General features: G+C 38.2%; 3 protein-coding genes across 9 annotated transcripts in view; 1 reads left to right on the forward strand and 2 right to left on the reverse strand.

Annotated features, from left to right (window-relative positions):
* Positions 1-252: 252 nt before the first annotated feature.
* On the reverse strand, positions 253-2,095 carry LOC105689609 (palmitoyl-protein thioesterase 1). Its single transcript, XM_012406755.2, has 7 exons — positions 1,904-2,095; positions 1,531-1,640; positions 1,314-1,441; positions 1,051-1,209; positions 843-960; positions 603-761; positions 253-522 (listed from the first exon to the last, which is right to left on the reverse strand). The coding sequence occupies exons 1-7, from the start codon at positions 2,016-2,018 to the stop codon at positions 397-399; spliced, it is 915 nt and encodes a 304-aa protein (XP_012262178.2). The 5' UTR covers positions 2,019-2,095; the 3' UTR covers positions 253-396.
* A 522-nt stretch (positions 2,096-2,617) lies between these two features.
* LOC105689624 lies at positions 2,618-11,102 on the reverse strand. Of its 2 annotated transcripts, none has more exons than XM_012406781.4 (3): positions 10,294-11,102; positions 4,197-4,576; positions 2,618-4,091 (listed from the first exon to the last, which is right to left on the reverse strand). In XM_012406781.4, exons 1-3 carry the CDS (start codon positions 10,374-10,376, stop codon positions 3,781-3,783), a joined length of 774 nt encoding a protein of 257 aa, XP_012262204.2. In that variant the 5' UTR covers positions 10,377-11,102; the 3' UTR covers positions 2,618-3,780. The 2 variants fall into 2 exon arrangements, with proteins under 2 accessions (XP_012262204.2, XP_048514824.1); XM_048658867.1 differs by lacking the exon at positions 10,294-11,102 and adding an exon at positions 4,660-9,990.
* A 3,710-nt stretch (positions 11,103-14,812) lies between these two features.
* LOC105689622 (collagen alpha-1(XVIII) chain) overlaps positions 14,813-17,253 on the forward strand; it is a 66,248-nt gene continuing 63,807 nt past the window's right edge. For 2 of the 6 annotated variants that reach the window (XM_020854388.2, XM_020854387.2), the window contains exon 1: positions 14,827-16,530. In XM_020854388.2, coding sequence (XP_020710047.2) covers positions 16,520-16,530 — 11 coding nt within the window. In that variant the 5' untranslated portion in view covers positions 14,827-16,519. Of the gene's footprint in view, positions 16,531-17,253 lie in introns of all 6 variants that reach the window. The other 4 variants (XM_048658866.1, XM_020854384.2, XM_020854385.2 and 1 more) reach the window with 4 other exon arrangements.

Consider the following 17,253-nt stretch of genomic DNA (forward strand, 5'->3'; position numbering starts at 1 on the left):
CGTCAGATTTTTGTACAAGTTTTATAGGGTATGATGTGGTTTAGTTTTTTTTTTTTTTTATTTTGAAGTTTTTTTCCTTTTTTTTTTTTTTGGTTGCCGGATTCATCCAACCTGGCGTGGAACCGCACGGGATCGTCCCCCGTGTCTTATTGTTGTTATTATTGCGCTTCGAAATCTTCCGATATGCTCTTCGTTATTTCAAACTCAAAGTGTGTAGGCCTCAACCGGATAGTATTGAAACTCCTCTCGATATTCGTATGTGAGAAACTTTTTTTCTCGTCAAATATAATTGAGTATTCGTTACACAGTCCGATTATAATATATTTGTATTTTTGTAATAAATGTTGTGGAAAAAGTTATAGCGAATGTAGAAAGATGTGATACCTTTTGGAATTTTTAAGCGAGATATTTTTTTATCACATTCTCGATGAGCCAAACGTCGGTGAATTGGAGATGGTCGGCTTGGATGGATAAAAAGTCAATTTTTCCCGCCTCGTCCATCGCCCGAAGACCCAGGCGATCCTGTACCGCGAACGTTAATAAAACGGGGGTACCCGTGAATGCCGAGGAAAATAATTGGAAGAGAACAAGTGAAAAATTACCTCGGTATAAATTGTGGATTCTTGCAGAGACTGCAGTTCGACGGATTGTCCAGGTTTGTAGAAACCGAACCATTCGGTCTCGCGAGGTTGAACCATCGTGTCGTTTTCAAATTTTATCAATACCAGTTTGTTCAACTTTTGAAGATTCGTTTTGTAGTCCTAAGCGAAACGGAAAAACGAGATCGTCAATTTTTCTACGCGTCGTAATTTTGGAAACGAAAACTTTCCATTCGGACGTACCTCGTTCATCGTCACTTCGTTATTCACGTCCGCGAGAAACATGCTATACTTCTTGTAATCCTCCTCCTTCAAAGGGTCGTGCCAGTACTGCGCCTGGACCAGTTTGCGCTGTACAATCCTGAAGGATTGATAAATTTGAATTTGTAAAAGTCAACGACAACAAAACAAATGACTCAAATTCTAAACTACAAATGTAGCAATGAATTACTTCGTGTACGCCGCGTAGTTCAACATTTTTCTCATGTAATCGCACAAACGATGTTCGAGTGATCCACAGTGCGGAAGCCCGTAGACTCCTTGATGCTGACCTCCGATCGATATGAGATTCTTCATTTGAGGATTCGGACATCTTTGCGCCACGGCTCGTCTGGTTCGATAAATTAACGAATTTTTCCATAACTAGCGGTAATTACTGTACAGTGTAAACCCACTGATTTCAAATTTCATAACGTATTAAATGATTATCATTACAAGAATTGAGCTCCTTGAGAAAATCCTATGGCGTTGTAACCACCCTGAAGACGAGTGTCGTTAGCCAGTTGCTCGCAAACCTGATTGACCTGATCGTCGACCTTTCGGAAATAACTGTTTTCCACGTCCTGATGAGAAAAAAGCAAAAATTGTAGCAATCATCCAAAAAAAAAAGAAAAAAAAAATTCTGTTCCCATGGGCATCGAGTCATCGTCACCTCGATTTCGGAATTTCCGATTCTTATCGACGTCACGTATACCCCGGGTATGTTTTGCTCCAAAATAATTTTCACAGCCCCAAGACTGAAGGAAAAGCAGCAGCTGTCGCCTGAAGAAAAAAACGAAAAATCGTACACTGAATAGAATTCTGCACAATTTCAAACGCGTCTCGTGCTCAACGTTCGTCGAAGCAGAATTTCCAAGAGTAAAAATTTTACCGACCGAAGCTAATCCTTACCGTCCGAAGGTCAGAGTTTAATCAGGCACTGATACGGCCTCATTGGACACGGCAGACCGATATCGTACGACGGAGATGCCGGTCCTCTGATAGCTAATTTTGTAGAAAATTGACGGGGAAAATAAAAGACTCACCCATTCCGTGCCAAAGAACTATGGGAGCTGGATCGCCGGCAACTTCGGGGGCGAAATATTCGGCCCTGATCGTTATCAGGAACGATAAGAATGTCACCAGCTTAGCCGAAGACATTTTCTCACTTCTCGAACTCGCTGGTTGAAACTCACTAGACTAAATGACGCTGAGCGATCATTTCCTTTGTGCTCGTTCTACGGTGTTGTATGTCGAGTTGATAAATTGAAATATAAAAAAAAAAATTATATACATATATATATACATATATATATAAATACCTACGATTACATATATATATATGTACCGACTCGTGTAGAACGAGGACTGGTAGAGACGCTCGCGAGAATGATATCAAACTGGTCGTCTGTGATCTCGCGGTCTGTTCGAAAAACCTCGAATCACAGGATAGAGAAGTTTTCTATGAGACGAAAAATTAAAAATCGTAATAAAAAAAGAGGATCAGGAATCGTATATATCAAAAGTACATACATAGCTTTTTTAGGCACGATTTCTACCTTGTGTACCGTAGGATTCGATCGAACGCTCGCTTTTTAAGATTAGGATTAAAATTTAGAGGGTAATCACCGTCACTTTATTAAAAAAAAATATATATTTCTATAACAATCATTAACAAATTAGCCAATATCAAATTAGGTCCAACCACAGATATCATAGTGTTCCATGGTTCGACTAGGATTTTAAAATCTCTACCGACGAGGTTTTTTTTTTTTTTTTTTCCAATCAATTCAATTCCACACAATATTTTGGATACATCAATAGAATCTACAATTATTATAGTCACAATATTTGACCTTAGACACATTACGGTGCTGTATCTTATGCAGTCTTTTTCGCGTCTATTATATTCTTATACATATGCATATTCTTTTTTTTGCTTATCACTTTTACGACGATCATAATCATCTTAAATTCTTCTAGAAACTTCAAATTGTACATATTTACTTTAAAACGATCGAAATACGATTGAAAATAGTCGTTCGACCATTATTCACTATTCTTTGCACTACTAGCATGAATCCTATAACTTACGAAATATTTTACACGATTCTAATACGTTTATTGAATAAAATCTTGATTCTTACGATTCAATGCGTGATTCGCGGGGTAAAAAATCGAATCAGCAAAATAGTAAAAACAATAGAAAAATTTGATCCAGCTTCGCGGAACGAAAATCAAAAAAATTTCCATTAAAACCTGACTTTCTATAATTCAGCGTCTCCCATGATTCTGAGATTCATGAAAGAATTTTTTTTTTTTTTCATTTTTATCATTTGAGAAGATGATTTTGTTTTCAAACTCCGAATAATAAAGTTTACATGAAAATTAACGATCTTTCACATCTACATTGTATAATTTATGGCACAAATGAGTGTAAAAACTTGTTTGGTATTACGACTAATTGTGATTTCGCGCGATTTGAGTTTTGAAATTGAATTGCGCAAATTTCTTGCTCACGTTTTGTTTCCATTTTTTTTTTTTTTTTTTTTGGCTACACGCATCGCGCTAATTACTATAAAAACTTACATTAATTATAATTATCGATAAATTAACGAACAATTATTGGATTTTCATGATATGTTAAAGCACTTAAAGCATCGTGAATCACATTGCAGTATAATAAGCGTTTTCCAAACAATGAAGAAAATTTGAAATAAAAAAAAAAAAGGAGATAAAATTCCACAATCATCTTATTAATACCTGTATGCTTATTTGTCTGCGATTGCCGACTGTACTGCGCAATTGCACAACCGTGTTATCATCATTGATATTATTATTATTATTATTATTATTATTGCTTGTATCACTCTTCAAGAACAGCTTATAGGAAAAAAAAAAACGTAGTTAGGTACCTTAGAGGTCAATAAGTGATCCTGTAAAGATCGCCGGAATAACGTCTTCCATTATTCTTGCCACGTCCGCGTTCGATATTGGCCGCATTGCAAAAAGTATTGTTCAATATATTCAGCCTTTTTTCCAGCCTCAAGTGATTGAGAAATCTGTCTTTTTTCGATCTACTGAAATGACCGCGACCAACGGTCATCCTCAGGGCAGCCTCCTCGTCCGCTGACATAGCGAATTCTTTGTCCTCCTCGGCGTCCTCGTCGTATTTGCTAACGAAGGGTTCGTTAAATTGACCGGGCGCAACGTCGTCATCCTCGGAATCGGAATCTGCGAATAAAAATTTGGAAAATATATTCCGTTGGACCGGAAGCGGCGGAAAGAATGCAAAAAAAAAAAAAATTCCACTTCAAACGTCGCGTTTCGAAATTTTACCGAAATACGATCCGGAGTCCGAAGAGCATCCGGACGAGGAAGTAACGTCCCAAAATTGTGACTGCGGTCCCCGAAGCGGACTCGGTGTCGGCGTCAAAGTGACCACGGAAGAAACTTGAACCGCCGACGTCGGGTTGTCGGATCTGCAGTTAGCGATCAGGGTTGAATCGAAACTGATGGCGAGACGTTTACCGTAACGTTGACGTCTCGTCGAACGTTGTCCCTTCGATTTTTCCCTAAAATTGCCCATCGACGGCGATCTTCCGTCCGCCGACAAACGACGCGGGTTCGCCGCACGATTATCGTCAACGTGAATTTTCCGATCCGAATCAACGTTCGTCGGGGATTCGGGGACCGCTAATTTTCCATCCTGAAGGCATCTGTAACGGTGCAATGGGGAGGGGTTTTATTTGTCAGTCGTTAATTGAACTGATTGAAATTATCACCACTACATTTAACGAACGTCATTGACCGCTCGATGCACGCTTCAGCTATTTTTAGGGACAGGGCTCGGGGACTCAACTTTCTCATGGTACAGTTTTTTTTGTTTTTTTTTTTATTATCTGTACTACACGCACTCGAGGAGCGGATGACGATCGTGCGGTCTGGGACCTCTTTTGTAACTACGTCAACTTCTTCGTCGGTCTCACATTAGTCGCGTTACGCTACAGCGTCCACCTCTTTAACCGTTGACCCTTGACCCGTAATTGGCCATTGCATATCTTTCTCTCCTCACCCTTCCCTTTGTTATTTTTTTTTTTTCTTCTCATTCCCTTCGAGAGATGTCCGCCCATTTAAACATCTGAGACCTGACATCGTTCCATCGAATCACTATATGAATGTATCGCGATGAGACTTCACTGATTGTGAGAGAATTTTTTTTTTTTTTCTATCTTTTTCTCTTTCAACGAATGAACGGAGACGTCGCGCCAGAAATCACAAGTTTTCAGTATACATTGAGTATCGATCGACGTGTGCAGTCTGATTTCAATTAATTTGTTATTTTTTTTTTTTCATTTTCTAAACGATGAGAGTTACAGTCGTTCTCCATGGAGTTCAAGTTTAACGAACCTCCGAGCGTGGATGATAAGGCATTAAATTTATCGAGTGACTAGGTCTAAAATTATCTCGTCCCTCGGGCGCAATTATCGATCCGGATTTCTCAGACTTTTGACACCCCGTCCCGCTTACGCGCTAATAAAATTCGTCAATATCATATGGTAGCCATTTAATCATCGGTGGACGCGAGTTACGAACCTTCGAGTTTAAAATACCCGATCTCGATCGATAAAATCCATTAGTACATTTATTTTTACGTCCGATTATTCTTCCGCGTACTTGATCAGGTACGGTTCACATGCATGCATGTATCATTCCAACGATTCCGCGTTATATAGCGAGTGCTCGTGCACCCGCGACATAAGTATCCGTAACAAACTATTCGAGATTGGCAACGAGTTGGGAAGAATAAAAAAAGATAAAAAAACAAATCATGATAATCGCAACGATATAATATGATATAATGTAGATACATACGTGTATAGGATGACGTTGCGCGAGTTGAATCGTGACGAACAGATTCGAACCATATTTGATTGTGAAAAATTACGTCATACACCTATCCGTATCATTTTGAGCGGTTGTGTGTGTATATGACGGTGAGTTTATTTGAACTGGTGTAAAGTTATGACGTTCGGTGATCGATGTACGTCGAAACGGGAAAAGAAGGAAGAGACTTTTTTCAATTGTTAAATAAAATCGATCGAATCGCAATTAGAATTCTGAAATAACTCGACCTCGCGTATTTATAATGAAAGGTCGTTAATGAGCTATGAATTTTTCGCTCGGTTTCAATGAAATTGTACAAATTTCAAGGAGGACTGGAACGCCGCTAGTATACGCCGAAGAGCTAAACTAGGAATAGGAATGGGCAGTTGTCGCGTATTCGACCCTATCCAGTCGAAGAATTTTTCCGATATCTTGATCGATCGCTGTTGCGAACGAAAATTGATTTTATCCAGAGGCTATATAATAGTCACCACAAGGATAAAACTTCGGTCGAGAAATTGCCTCGAGTTATGACAAATGAATTTTCACGATTACTCGCAAACAGCAACGCTTTTTCGGTAAAAGTTGGTATATTTTTTCATCATTTTCTCGTCATATTACAAAACCGATCGAGAACGGTCTATTTGAATAACAGCGATCGGTAAAAAAAGAAACCAAATAAAACTCCCTGTACGACGCGTCGGTACGAGCGGCGAAAAATGTTACGTATAGGTATAGGAAGAGTTAACATAAATAAGTTTCGCAGTAGCCGTTGTTCAACACGTGATCAAAATACGCAAATATCTTGCATTATATATGAGCGGTTTTTTTTTTTTTTTTTTCTTCTTTATTCATTTTTTTCTCCGCTCTTATTTTTCATCTTCATTGGTTCTAAAATTAAGATCGCATGTCGTCGTAGCTAATGCAACGATAAATAACCAGAGAGTATTTACTTATTGCACCGTGTCAATTGTCTATAGGGGTTGAATTAACGTCGTTATTGAAATTACCATAAGTGATCTAAAGAAATGTGAATTATTCGTTCAATCAATGGCAATGAAAATTGATCTCTCGACGAGAGAGCAGGCTTTATTTTCTTCATTTTTTTTTTTTTTTATTTCCTCTTACACTTGCATAAAATTGTTATGTGATACTCCATACGGATGGTAGGAACGTCGGTTCACGTGCACCTAAATGATGTTCCTGGTGATATAATACAACGTTTGTCGGAAATATCGCGTGTGTATGAAATAATTTCTATTTACCAATATATACGTATACACATACATATGTATATATACATATATATTTACATGGGTGTGGTGTCGATATAGCTTGATCTATTATAAAAGAATTTGAATGTGCGGTGGGCGTGAGTTGGTAACGCAGACGCGAACGGCACCAAAGGAGACTGTAAATCCCAGACGACGACGACGACGACGACGTCTCACCGGTGCACGAGCACTCAAAAACCGCGAAATTATATGCAAACTATGACTATAGATCTCGCGTTATGTTATCCTAGATATATTTAACTTCGTACGTACGATTCCCCTAGCACGTTAAATCGTCATTGTGGATTTGTTTTTTGTTTTCGCTTTTTCAAAAAGTAACTATCGTAAAGAATTTTGGAATTTTTTTTCATTCCGCCGCGCGGAATTCAATTCCGATCCAGACGATCCGCGGTCGTCGGGATTAGATTTCGCTCGCATCGTTGACGTCGATAATATTTTGGTGTTTAGAGATTACAAGGGATACGGTTTTGAGTTTCAGTTCGCTGAAATGATCCACATACGTTTGTACGCACGCACGTACGTACACCCATACGGTGCTTACTTTACAACAATCATCATCGTTTGCCGGTGCACGCGTACTCTCAACTGACCGAAAGATTCAACGACGTTCCGCGATTCGGCGCCACTTCCAAGGCTTCAAAAGTTCTTTTTCAAGATTTCAAGGTCTTACGTACGTACACGGAAAATACAAATGACGCTCTATTTCAATTTGGATTTCTTTTCTCTTCAATTGATGTTTGCGCTTTTTTTATCATACCTCAACAATAAATCGGTCCGTTTAACGATCCCGGACAAAATTTTATCTGCATCGGGCGACGTTCGTTCGATCGATCGTCTTCAATTTCTCGAGGGTCTGATAATCCATTGATTCGAAATCTTGATCGATCTGATAGCAATTTCGAGGAGCGATGACTCGCGAAAATTTCATCTATATCAACGTTACAAAGATTCGCACTTTGGAAAAATTTGCGACGTTCCTTTCATTGTTTTCGTTCAACGAGCGGAGATAAGAGCGTCTGAAGATCTCTCGCGATGTTGGATCTCCAAGAAAGAAAATTAAACGAAAATAGATTCAGTGATGCAACTCCTTCGTGTGGTCTAATTGACTCTAAGGATAGCGCGCGAGAGAACGGCGGTCCGCGTTCAATTAGCCGCTCTACGACGACGGATGACGGAAAGTGAATAGAACGAAAAGAAGTAAGAAAAAAACAAAAAAAAAAAATAGTAAAAAATAAAAAGCAGGGGGAGAATAAAAAAAAACGAAACACGAAGAATCGAGCCATTGTAGTACATGCCGTGACAAAAGGACGTTTGAAATCACTGGAGCGATCAGTGAACACCCGAGCGCGCGTGACGGCGTACATCGGTCTCCGTATAGGATTTATTTTCTTGGTTTCTTTTCCGGGGGCGTTCAAACGATCAATGTTCGTCCTTCGTTTCTGATACTCGTATTATATATACATACACATATGTATATACTCGTTACTTGAAAGTTATACATCCTATCTTACTACATATGTTTATAACACACATGTATTTTCAAATTGATATACCCGTCACCCAAGAAAAGCGTCTAATGTTTCTCCCTACGAACCAGAAGAAGCCAACAAACTCACGTTTGCTTTACTTTTTTTAAGCTCCTAAGTACAGTTAAGAACTGCAGCCGGACTCCTATGCACGGTGGATCATGTTTTACGTAACCGAACGGATCGTGAAAGATATCGAAATTTACACTCCCCGATCCGATCTCCACATCCCGGAAAATTCTACGATTGCGGCGAATCCGTGCGATTGCCGATTGATTTTAGGCGACGAAAAAATCGAACCACGTCCCGCTATTCACGAGCTATAGTCTAACGGGGTTAATCCTTTCGTAGCGAACGTCTCAGAAACCAATTAGAACAAAGAACGCACATTTTCGCGCACACCATTGCAAGAATTGCATATGGTTGGTATAGGTAACGTCTATTTATTCCCGTATGCACTGGACCCAAAAAGTCTTGTGTAACAACCCCGATGTGCGGTATTTTTAGTTACTTTTAAATTTGTCACCAGCTACTGGCTCTACCCGTATAGAGACCCTGGAGCTCAAGTTCACGCAACGGCGAATCAACGATCTCCTTGTTTTTTTTTTTCTCTCTCTTTTCCAAAACGTATTTTCGGAAATTTATCTCTCAATGACCGGTGATACTTTTTCACATAATCATCGGCGACTCATCCGACGATTGATCAAATATTTCCAGCGAACGATGCCGCAACACCGCGCGTGTTTTAATCTCATCGGCGGAGATCCGATCGGCGGTAACAATCAATCGGTGACCGTCAAATTTTGTCGTCGATAAAAATCGCGCGTAATTTTCGCGGATATATCGACCGGACGTGAAGTCAACGATCCGGGAAAATAAGATCCACGATTTTTCATCGTTTCGAATCGCGAATTTGTTCGGACATGCGAAGCACTCGGTGCGATTTCGCTGAGATTTTTTTCCGCCTTTTACCGGGCAACGGTGCATCGCGGTTTTTCTCGCCCTTGACTTCAACCGCGTCTCGGTTAGAGTCGACGAGTCGATCGTATTAGGAGTCTTATCTCAATCGAGCATCCCGTTTCGCTGATAAGAAAAAAAAAGCAAAATAATTATACGCGAAACAACGCGACGTTGTCTCACGTTCGTCGGTATAATATTTTGATTTGCAACACGCGGCGCCGCGACGGTGTGCAACTATCCCTCGTAGGAACGACGACGAGAAATTACACGTAGGATGAAAAAATACGCTGCACATACGGAATTCATTTTTTTCGTTCGTACGTTCTTCGTTCCGCGTTGCGTTGGTTCGACCGTGTGCGTATATATCGTAATATGCATGGTATACGTGTATTTAAGAGAAAGTCGACGGTGGTCGAGATCGTGAACCTGGATGAAAGAGAGATAAAATGCTTTTGAAGAAAAAGGAAAAAAAAAAAAAGGCAAATATTCTTCGAGCCACGATAAACAAAATCCGTACTTTCCTCACTCGGTTGATACCCCCCTGTACCCGAAGAGGTAAAGTTCGCAGGCTATGTGACGAGTGCGCCAAACTCTGGATTATCTTTTGATCCCAGATCGATCGACGATCGATCGGTTGGTACTGGACTTGGTTTCGCTTGAAAACATGTTTTGGAATTCAGAGGCGGTAATTGGGTGAGGTGATCTAAACTGCTATCGAACGATCAATGGGTTTTGAAAACGGGTGAGCCATTGAAATCTCCGACGAACCTGTACTGAGGGTCGAGGAGTCTCTGGCAATTCCAGGCCAACTGTATCGCAAGGGAAGCGAAAGTTGATGACACGACTCCCATGGTCGTCCCAATTGTCGTTGAGATGACCGGGTTCCACCACCTTTCTCCCGAATTGTCCGATATTGATAATTATTACAATCTGACTCAGCACTTTTACACACGATTGAATACCAGTCGAATTACCAGCGATCACTTCTCCGGGCCTCCAAAATTTTCCAGTTTATACTCTATCCTTATGATATACGTGAATCACGATTATCGTTATCGATTCTCTTCTTGAAAATTTTTCTTCTCAACAAATCCTCGATACATTTGTCATCGTTGGATAATTTTTTTTTTGTTTTTTTTTTCCAATCACAATCTGCACAACTTCACGTTGCCGTTACCACAGAATCCTTTCAATACACTTTCGGTTCCTTGACTTTCATTTCTCGAATTGTTGAGAAACGAAAAAAAGAAATTAAAGTTTCCAATGCGAGATAATAATGACGCGTTAAAATAAATTATATTTTTTTTCATTTATGTCGTACTTATCAATTGTATAAAATAAAAATTGTACACTGTAGACGACGATTAGCGGGCTTTTACTAGCGGTGAGTCGCTTGAGTGCCGCTTCATGTACGTCAACTCGTATTTATATTCCTTACACCCCCCACTACGATATTATAATATATACCGCGACACGTGGCCCGCGTGCCTGACGGGTGCATGTTTTTCCACTATTTTGTACCTACGATATTTTTCCAATTTTCATTTTTCATCCCCATTATCTTCGAATATTTATAAATTTTTAAATCCAATTATTGAAAAATTGCATTAATGAACGTACGATTTCTTTTCTCTTTTGGGATGAATTGATTTAATTTTTTTTTACTCAACTATCCTCCGCCAAAAATAGGTGAACTGTACATCTAACGAAGAATGTTTCTCATTCATTTTTTTTTTTTTTTTGTTCCGCCATTTTGATCCCAGGGCACGTTTCAATAACGTGATTTTTTTGTTAGATGTAATACAGAATTTTTTTTTTTTTTCTCATCTTCTTCGAGCCTTTTTTTGTTTCGTTTTCATTTTGTGAATCGTCCCATGCAGTATGCGTGTCACGGATTAGCATAAACGTTTCACAATATAATATCGTACGTGTAAAAATTATTATATATTATCGTACATAATATAACTCAATACAATTTTTGCCATTTGTTCTTCGCGGAGCGCGTAATTCTTACTATTCTGTTCTCTTTTTTTTTTTCTCTGTCCAAGTTTTTCCGGACTTGAATAATAAGTTTTGCGAAAAATTGTCCCGTTAAAATATATTTTGCAAAACGTTTCGTCTGTTTACATGAAAAATAAGAAGCAAAAAAAAAAAAACAGAAAAAAAAAAAACACATTTGTCTGCGCGTGTCTGTGAGAAATTTATTGTCACCAGATTAATTAAACATGATATATGATGTAGAGCGTATTCGTATACGTGTGTATCTAAATGACGAGCGAAAAGTTAACAATGTGGGATAAAATTAGACGGAAATTTATGGAGGTCGATATAATTTGCAATGCCGTGTGTAACATTAAATGTTTTCCGTTCTTCCTTCCGATTTTTTTTCCTCAACTTCTTCCGAAGTTATTTTTCTGAATTCGCGTATAGGAGATACGCGATGATTCGCGCGGGTCACGGTCGAAGTAAAAAATGACCGAGTGCAGATACGAAAATAATTAATGATTTTCAGAGGTTTAGAAAAATCATCAGTTTCGAGAAATCAGAGGAATAATTATATTATGTGCGTCGAAATCGCAATTATCAGCTGAGCTTTTGACCTCATTTGAAGACCGGAGGGATTTTTGTAGAAATTTTTTTTAACAGCGATCACAGAGACGCGCACTAGACTAATTTTTGAAAAGAGTCTCACGGTATCAGGTGATGAAGAATGGATGATTTTCTTTCTCCAGATTCAAATCTAAAAAAAACGTAAGTTGGAAAATTCGAGAAATCAATTTGACTTGAATTGAATTGAACCTGACAATCCAGAAACCGGAATTTTCGAACACACTCCGTTTTCTCATTCTAGTTCTTGCTTCAAGGGTTGGATATCTTTCCGCATCTCACATTCCCAGGTATTTGCAATGCGCTTTCAAACGTCTAAGCGAAAATAATGATTCATTGTACACGTCACCGAGTAATTATAATACAAGAATAAAATATCTGAGCGATACCTAGTTACATTTAAAACAAGAAATAACTCTCTCACACTTATCGTTGATAAAGATATTCGTAATAATTCAGAACGAAGCAGTCGGTCCTATAAATTTGTGCCGTACAAATAACATTTACGATAAAACATTCTACGCTCACAATTCAAGCATTTTTTCGGTACGATTAAATTTCAACGGTTGACACAGGCTCGCGGTGTGAACGTTCCATGAATGAGTAACGAAGTTGACCGTAATAAGTACACGAGCACCGAATGATCGAACGAACAAGGCGCGGACTGTTCGTTTACATTTATACTGACCATGAAAATGGAGCAGCTATCGATTATTCAATAGATATAAAATACGCGGCTCGTGAGTCATTCGGAAATGAAAGATACTTAATAAAATATGAAGAAAATTAGCGTCCCGCTAATTTTTTTACGATAATTATCTGCGGGGAAACGTATTGGAAATAACTTTGTACGAACGACATAAGAGAAATATTCTCCGATAAGTTATTGACAAATGTTTGTCCGCGCAAGATATCGATATTTCGACGACACCAGATGTTTTATTATCACCATTCGGATGTAGTTTTTCCTGTTCTTTTTCCCGTTTTCACCATTACCGGTGCCTGAGGTTTACCAAACTCGTTTAACTTGAATATATACGATTAAATATTCACAGTTAACGCGTTTACTTTCAATTATCCGAATTGATCGTACCATGTATCGTACCTATTTGATTTTTCATCGATTACTCGAACTACGTTCGAACACCGTGGTCGGATCGAATGAAATACTTTTTATTTTCCGATGCACGTTCGATGACTCCTCTGGACAGGTTCTGGTTGTTAAAAAAAAATCTAGTATACGTACATACAGGGTGCGTTTTCATATGACCATGGGATGATTTAATCTTATCTCTTATTACTCAACGTAAACGCGCGGCTAATTGTGTTCCATTTTTTTATTGCGCTAAAAATATCGAGTTCGTTTTACCCGAAGGACGGACCTACGAATTTTTGTGGGATACACCGACCCGAAACGAAGAGATATGAAGAGACGATAAAATTTCTAAAACCTTTTGTGGAGAACGCTTGTTCAAGGTGTGTTTTTTATATTATGTCTATGACACAAATTGCGCTAATTACGATAATAAAGTGAGAATTGTTCTCGTCAGATAACAATGACGGTTGTTGTGCAATTTTTACCCATAGATGAAAATAAAAAATAAAAATCAACTTTGCTTCTAATTCGTTCATTTTTTAACCGAAAAGTCACCCTGTACATCGAATTATCAATCGAAATAAAATGATTAAAATCATTATTAATAAGATCGATAATGATGTACGCAATTTTATCTACTTTGTAGGACACTTTTTTATCAAACGAGCGGAGCTTTTGAATTCACGTGAAAGTTTCACGATACGTTGGAGAAGGGCGCTACTCGGCGAGTAAAAAGTAGAGGCCGTTTTAAACGAAGCACGATCTGTGGTGGTTTTTAGAACCAATTGGACCGTCAAGCTTACTTGCTCTTCTCGTCGTGTAAAGCTTACGATATATAGATGTATTTAAGTCCGTTTAGTTACGCCATCGGTGGAGCTTGCGGGGACTAAAAGAGCCGAAATCGATTTTTGAGTTTTTAGTTTTTCAAAACAAGATAGAAATAGTTTTTACTTTCATTCGATGGTATCGGATACAATAATCTCATCATTTATTCAAACTCATCGGAGAATGTCAAGTTTTTAGAAGTTAGGAACGCTGTGAATGAATTTTTTTCAACTCCGCGCAGGATCTCATATCAATTACATTTGATGGAGATTCTTCTTTTCCTCAATAAATAATCAGGACATGAATAATTTAACAATTTTTTTCCTTCAACCGATTGAAAAAAAAAAAAGGAAATAATCTGAGTTCAACGAATATGTAAATTTTTATCGTACGTCAAGTTTCTGAAATTGCGGAAGTCCGTCCAATTGATTCAAACGAAAATCCTCGATCTCTAGTTCGCATAAATTCACCGATGCAAAAATCTTTCACCTTTTCAGCTAAATCTTGATCTTCCATTCGCAATACAACCGTTCTTACAAATGAACTAGTAATTAATCGGTGAGACAGATTTTGATTTCTCGGATCGCTCCGAAAGCGCACCGCGTCATTTCTTCTTCCCTTTTTTATTCTTGTCTCTAGAAAAAGTCATGCATGATGTAAAAAGCGTCGCGTTACACAAGAGAAGTCTTGTATTTCCTGCTACGATAGTTTGGAAGTCGCGTTTTACAAGGTGGCCGCAGGATGGAGACGGGAGTCTAGACACCGTCTGCATCCGAAACAATCGCCAGTCGCAAGCCCGACGCTGTACCCGCCACGTGCTTTACAAATTTAAAATCCATCCAACAAAACTGGCTGATAAAAAAAAAAAGAAGAAATTTCCCACCCGCTATTAAAAGCTCGTTCGATGGCCCCTCCATTCCCACTCTCCGCTACCGCCGAATAACCGAATTAAAAATACCTTTTCAAATAAAATCATCGTCGTTATCAACGTCATTACAATTAATAATAAATAAATTTCTCGCACAGTACATCGTAACACGTGGACGCGTTATTACATTGCCCGTATGCATATGCATGTATACGTACGTAAAAATAAAAAGAAGTTCATAAATGAAACTAACTGATTTAATGACTGGCCGATTATTTAAAATCGTCAAAAATTTTTTCCAACAAAAATAAAACCGAAGAGACTCTTTTCGAAGTGCGGATAGTTTGAACGTTTCGCGATTGAAAAAAAAAAAAATGAAGAAATAAGTTAATTGATTTACGAGAGACTTTACGCGAACTATGTGATATCGGATTAAATGTAAAAAAAATACAAGGAAACGCGAGATCAAAATTAAAAGAAATTTCAAAAAGAGACGGAAGGAAAGAGGAAAATTCGCAATCTGTAGCAGACGAGGCGCGCGTTTGCTGATAAAACGTGTAGAGAGAACCGAGGGAGAAGAGACGAGAAGACGCTGCAAGATATTCTCAGTTCTTTGTGAACAGTGTTTAGAAGAAGTAGATTGAACAAGGTTGAAATAAAAATTAGATCAAAATTTGACATTTGTACAACGAAACGTACAACGATCCGTCGTAATTATAACTACTGTCTGCAAATATTTCGAATAATAAAAAGGAAAAACAGAAAAAATAAAAAAATTATTCACCTTGCTTCACCGATAGAACAAATTATAGTTAAAAATAAAACACGGTTCACATAAAATCGTTCACGCATACGAATAGATAACTGTATAGAGAACAGAGAGAGAGAGAGAGAGAGAGTGACCGAAATAATAATTTACTCGGTGACATAAAATTCGCGTCGCTCTGTAATTTTTAACTTGATCTTATTTTTTTTTTTATTGTATTCACTAACGGGTGTGTTTCTTGAATTTTGGGAGGGGAATGAAAAACCGAGTGAGTCGGGCAATCGTTTCTTAGAAATTTTTGTGGACAGGGTGCGGATGTTTGACGTGTAACGTGTAAGTCAAGGGTAATTGTGGAATACGATCGTTTCCCCTCGAATTTTCGTTGCTAATTTCAACCTCGAGTTGGTTAAACAATAATTGAAAACAATCCACGATTCGTCGAGTTCATTAAAAGTTGGTTGATTAAGTTACTCGGAAAATATTCGTCGGATTAAACGAACGTCACCACCTTTTCTATGGACGCGTAATCGAAAACTTGACTTTCGAGCAGCGTTCGCCAAGTGTGCACGTTTCTGCTCCATGTGCGAGTAGGATTTCTACCGAAAAACCCCTTAGACCGAATTACCGAATTAATGTACGGATATATACGTGAACACGAATACGAATACACGTGAAATAAATCGACGTTGGTCCTTGCACATGCGGTACCATAACGCGAATACAACCGCGTCGCTCTACGCTGTTTCTGACAGCTTTTCAAAACTCATTTCGTACATACCGACAACTTCGATTCAAACCGTTCGTGAGAATAAAACTGGGGAATGTTTTAAAAATGTTGCATAGGTAAGAAAAAAATCATATTTTATCTCGAGCTAAAATTGTTTTTTTTTTCAAATTAGCAGTGTGTTTTTTGTTTTTTCTTCATCCCTCAGGGGTATGGAAAAATCGAAACGGCATGTTGTCCCAAAATCGTATTCGAATGTGAGCGTAAAAAATGTTCAATTATATGTACATACGGTAAGCAGATCGATGCTTAATTAGCAGCGTATAATCGGATCCTTCCTCTCGTTTTTTCTGTTCATCTTTCTCTTCTCGTATTCATTTTTATTTCGAGCCGCCTACCGCACAGGATATTAGGCTCGATATTATTACATCCAAAATGCATGGCGCGACTAACTAAAAGGTGCAGCAGAGGCCCGCTTATCTTCACAGGTTGTATACTTTACATATCCGTATGGAAAACCTATACCATGACATAACACATAATCGAATATAATGACATTAGTATATACTTAAGTACAAATTATGCATATACGATTGGCCGACATACTTCGGAATTTCAACCACAAATATTATTCATGCATGTCATTAATTTTTTCTTTTTTTTTTTGTTTTTTCTCTGATTTCGTTTCATTTTTTGGAGATGGTTAACGTCGACACACGCGTTCACGCAAGTATATATATATATATATATATGAACTGTTTATGTAACGATGAATCTATATTATCTTTATAGTAATTTGTACAATTTGTACTGTAGTGAAAAAAATAACAGTGACAATGAAT

The sequence above is a fragment of the Athalia rosae genome, chromosome 7 (assembly GCF_917208135.1).
Source record: "Athalia rosae chromosome 7, iyAthRosa1.1, whole genome shotgun sequence".
NCBI lineage: Eukaryota > Metazoa > Arthropoda > Insecta > Hymenoptera > Athaliidae > Athalia > Athalia rosae.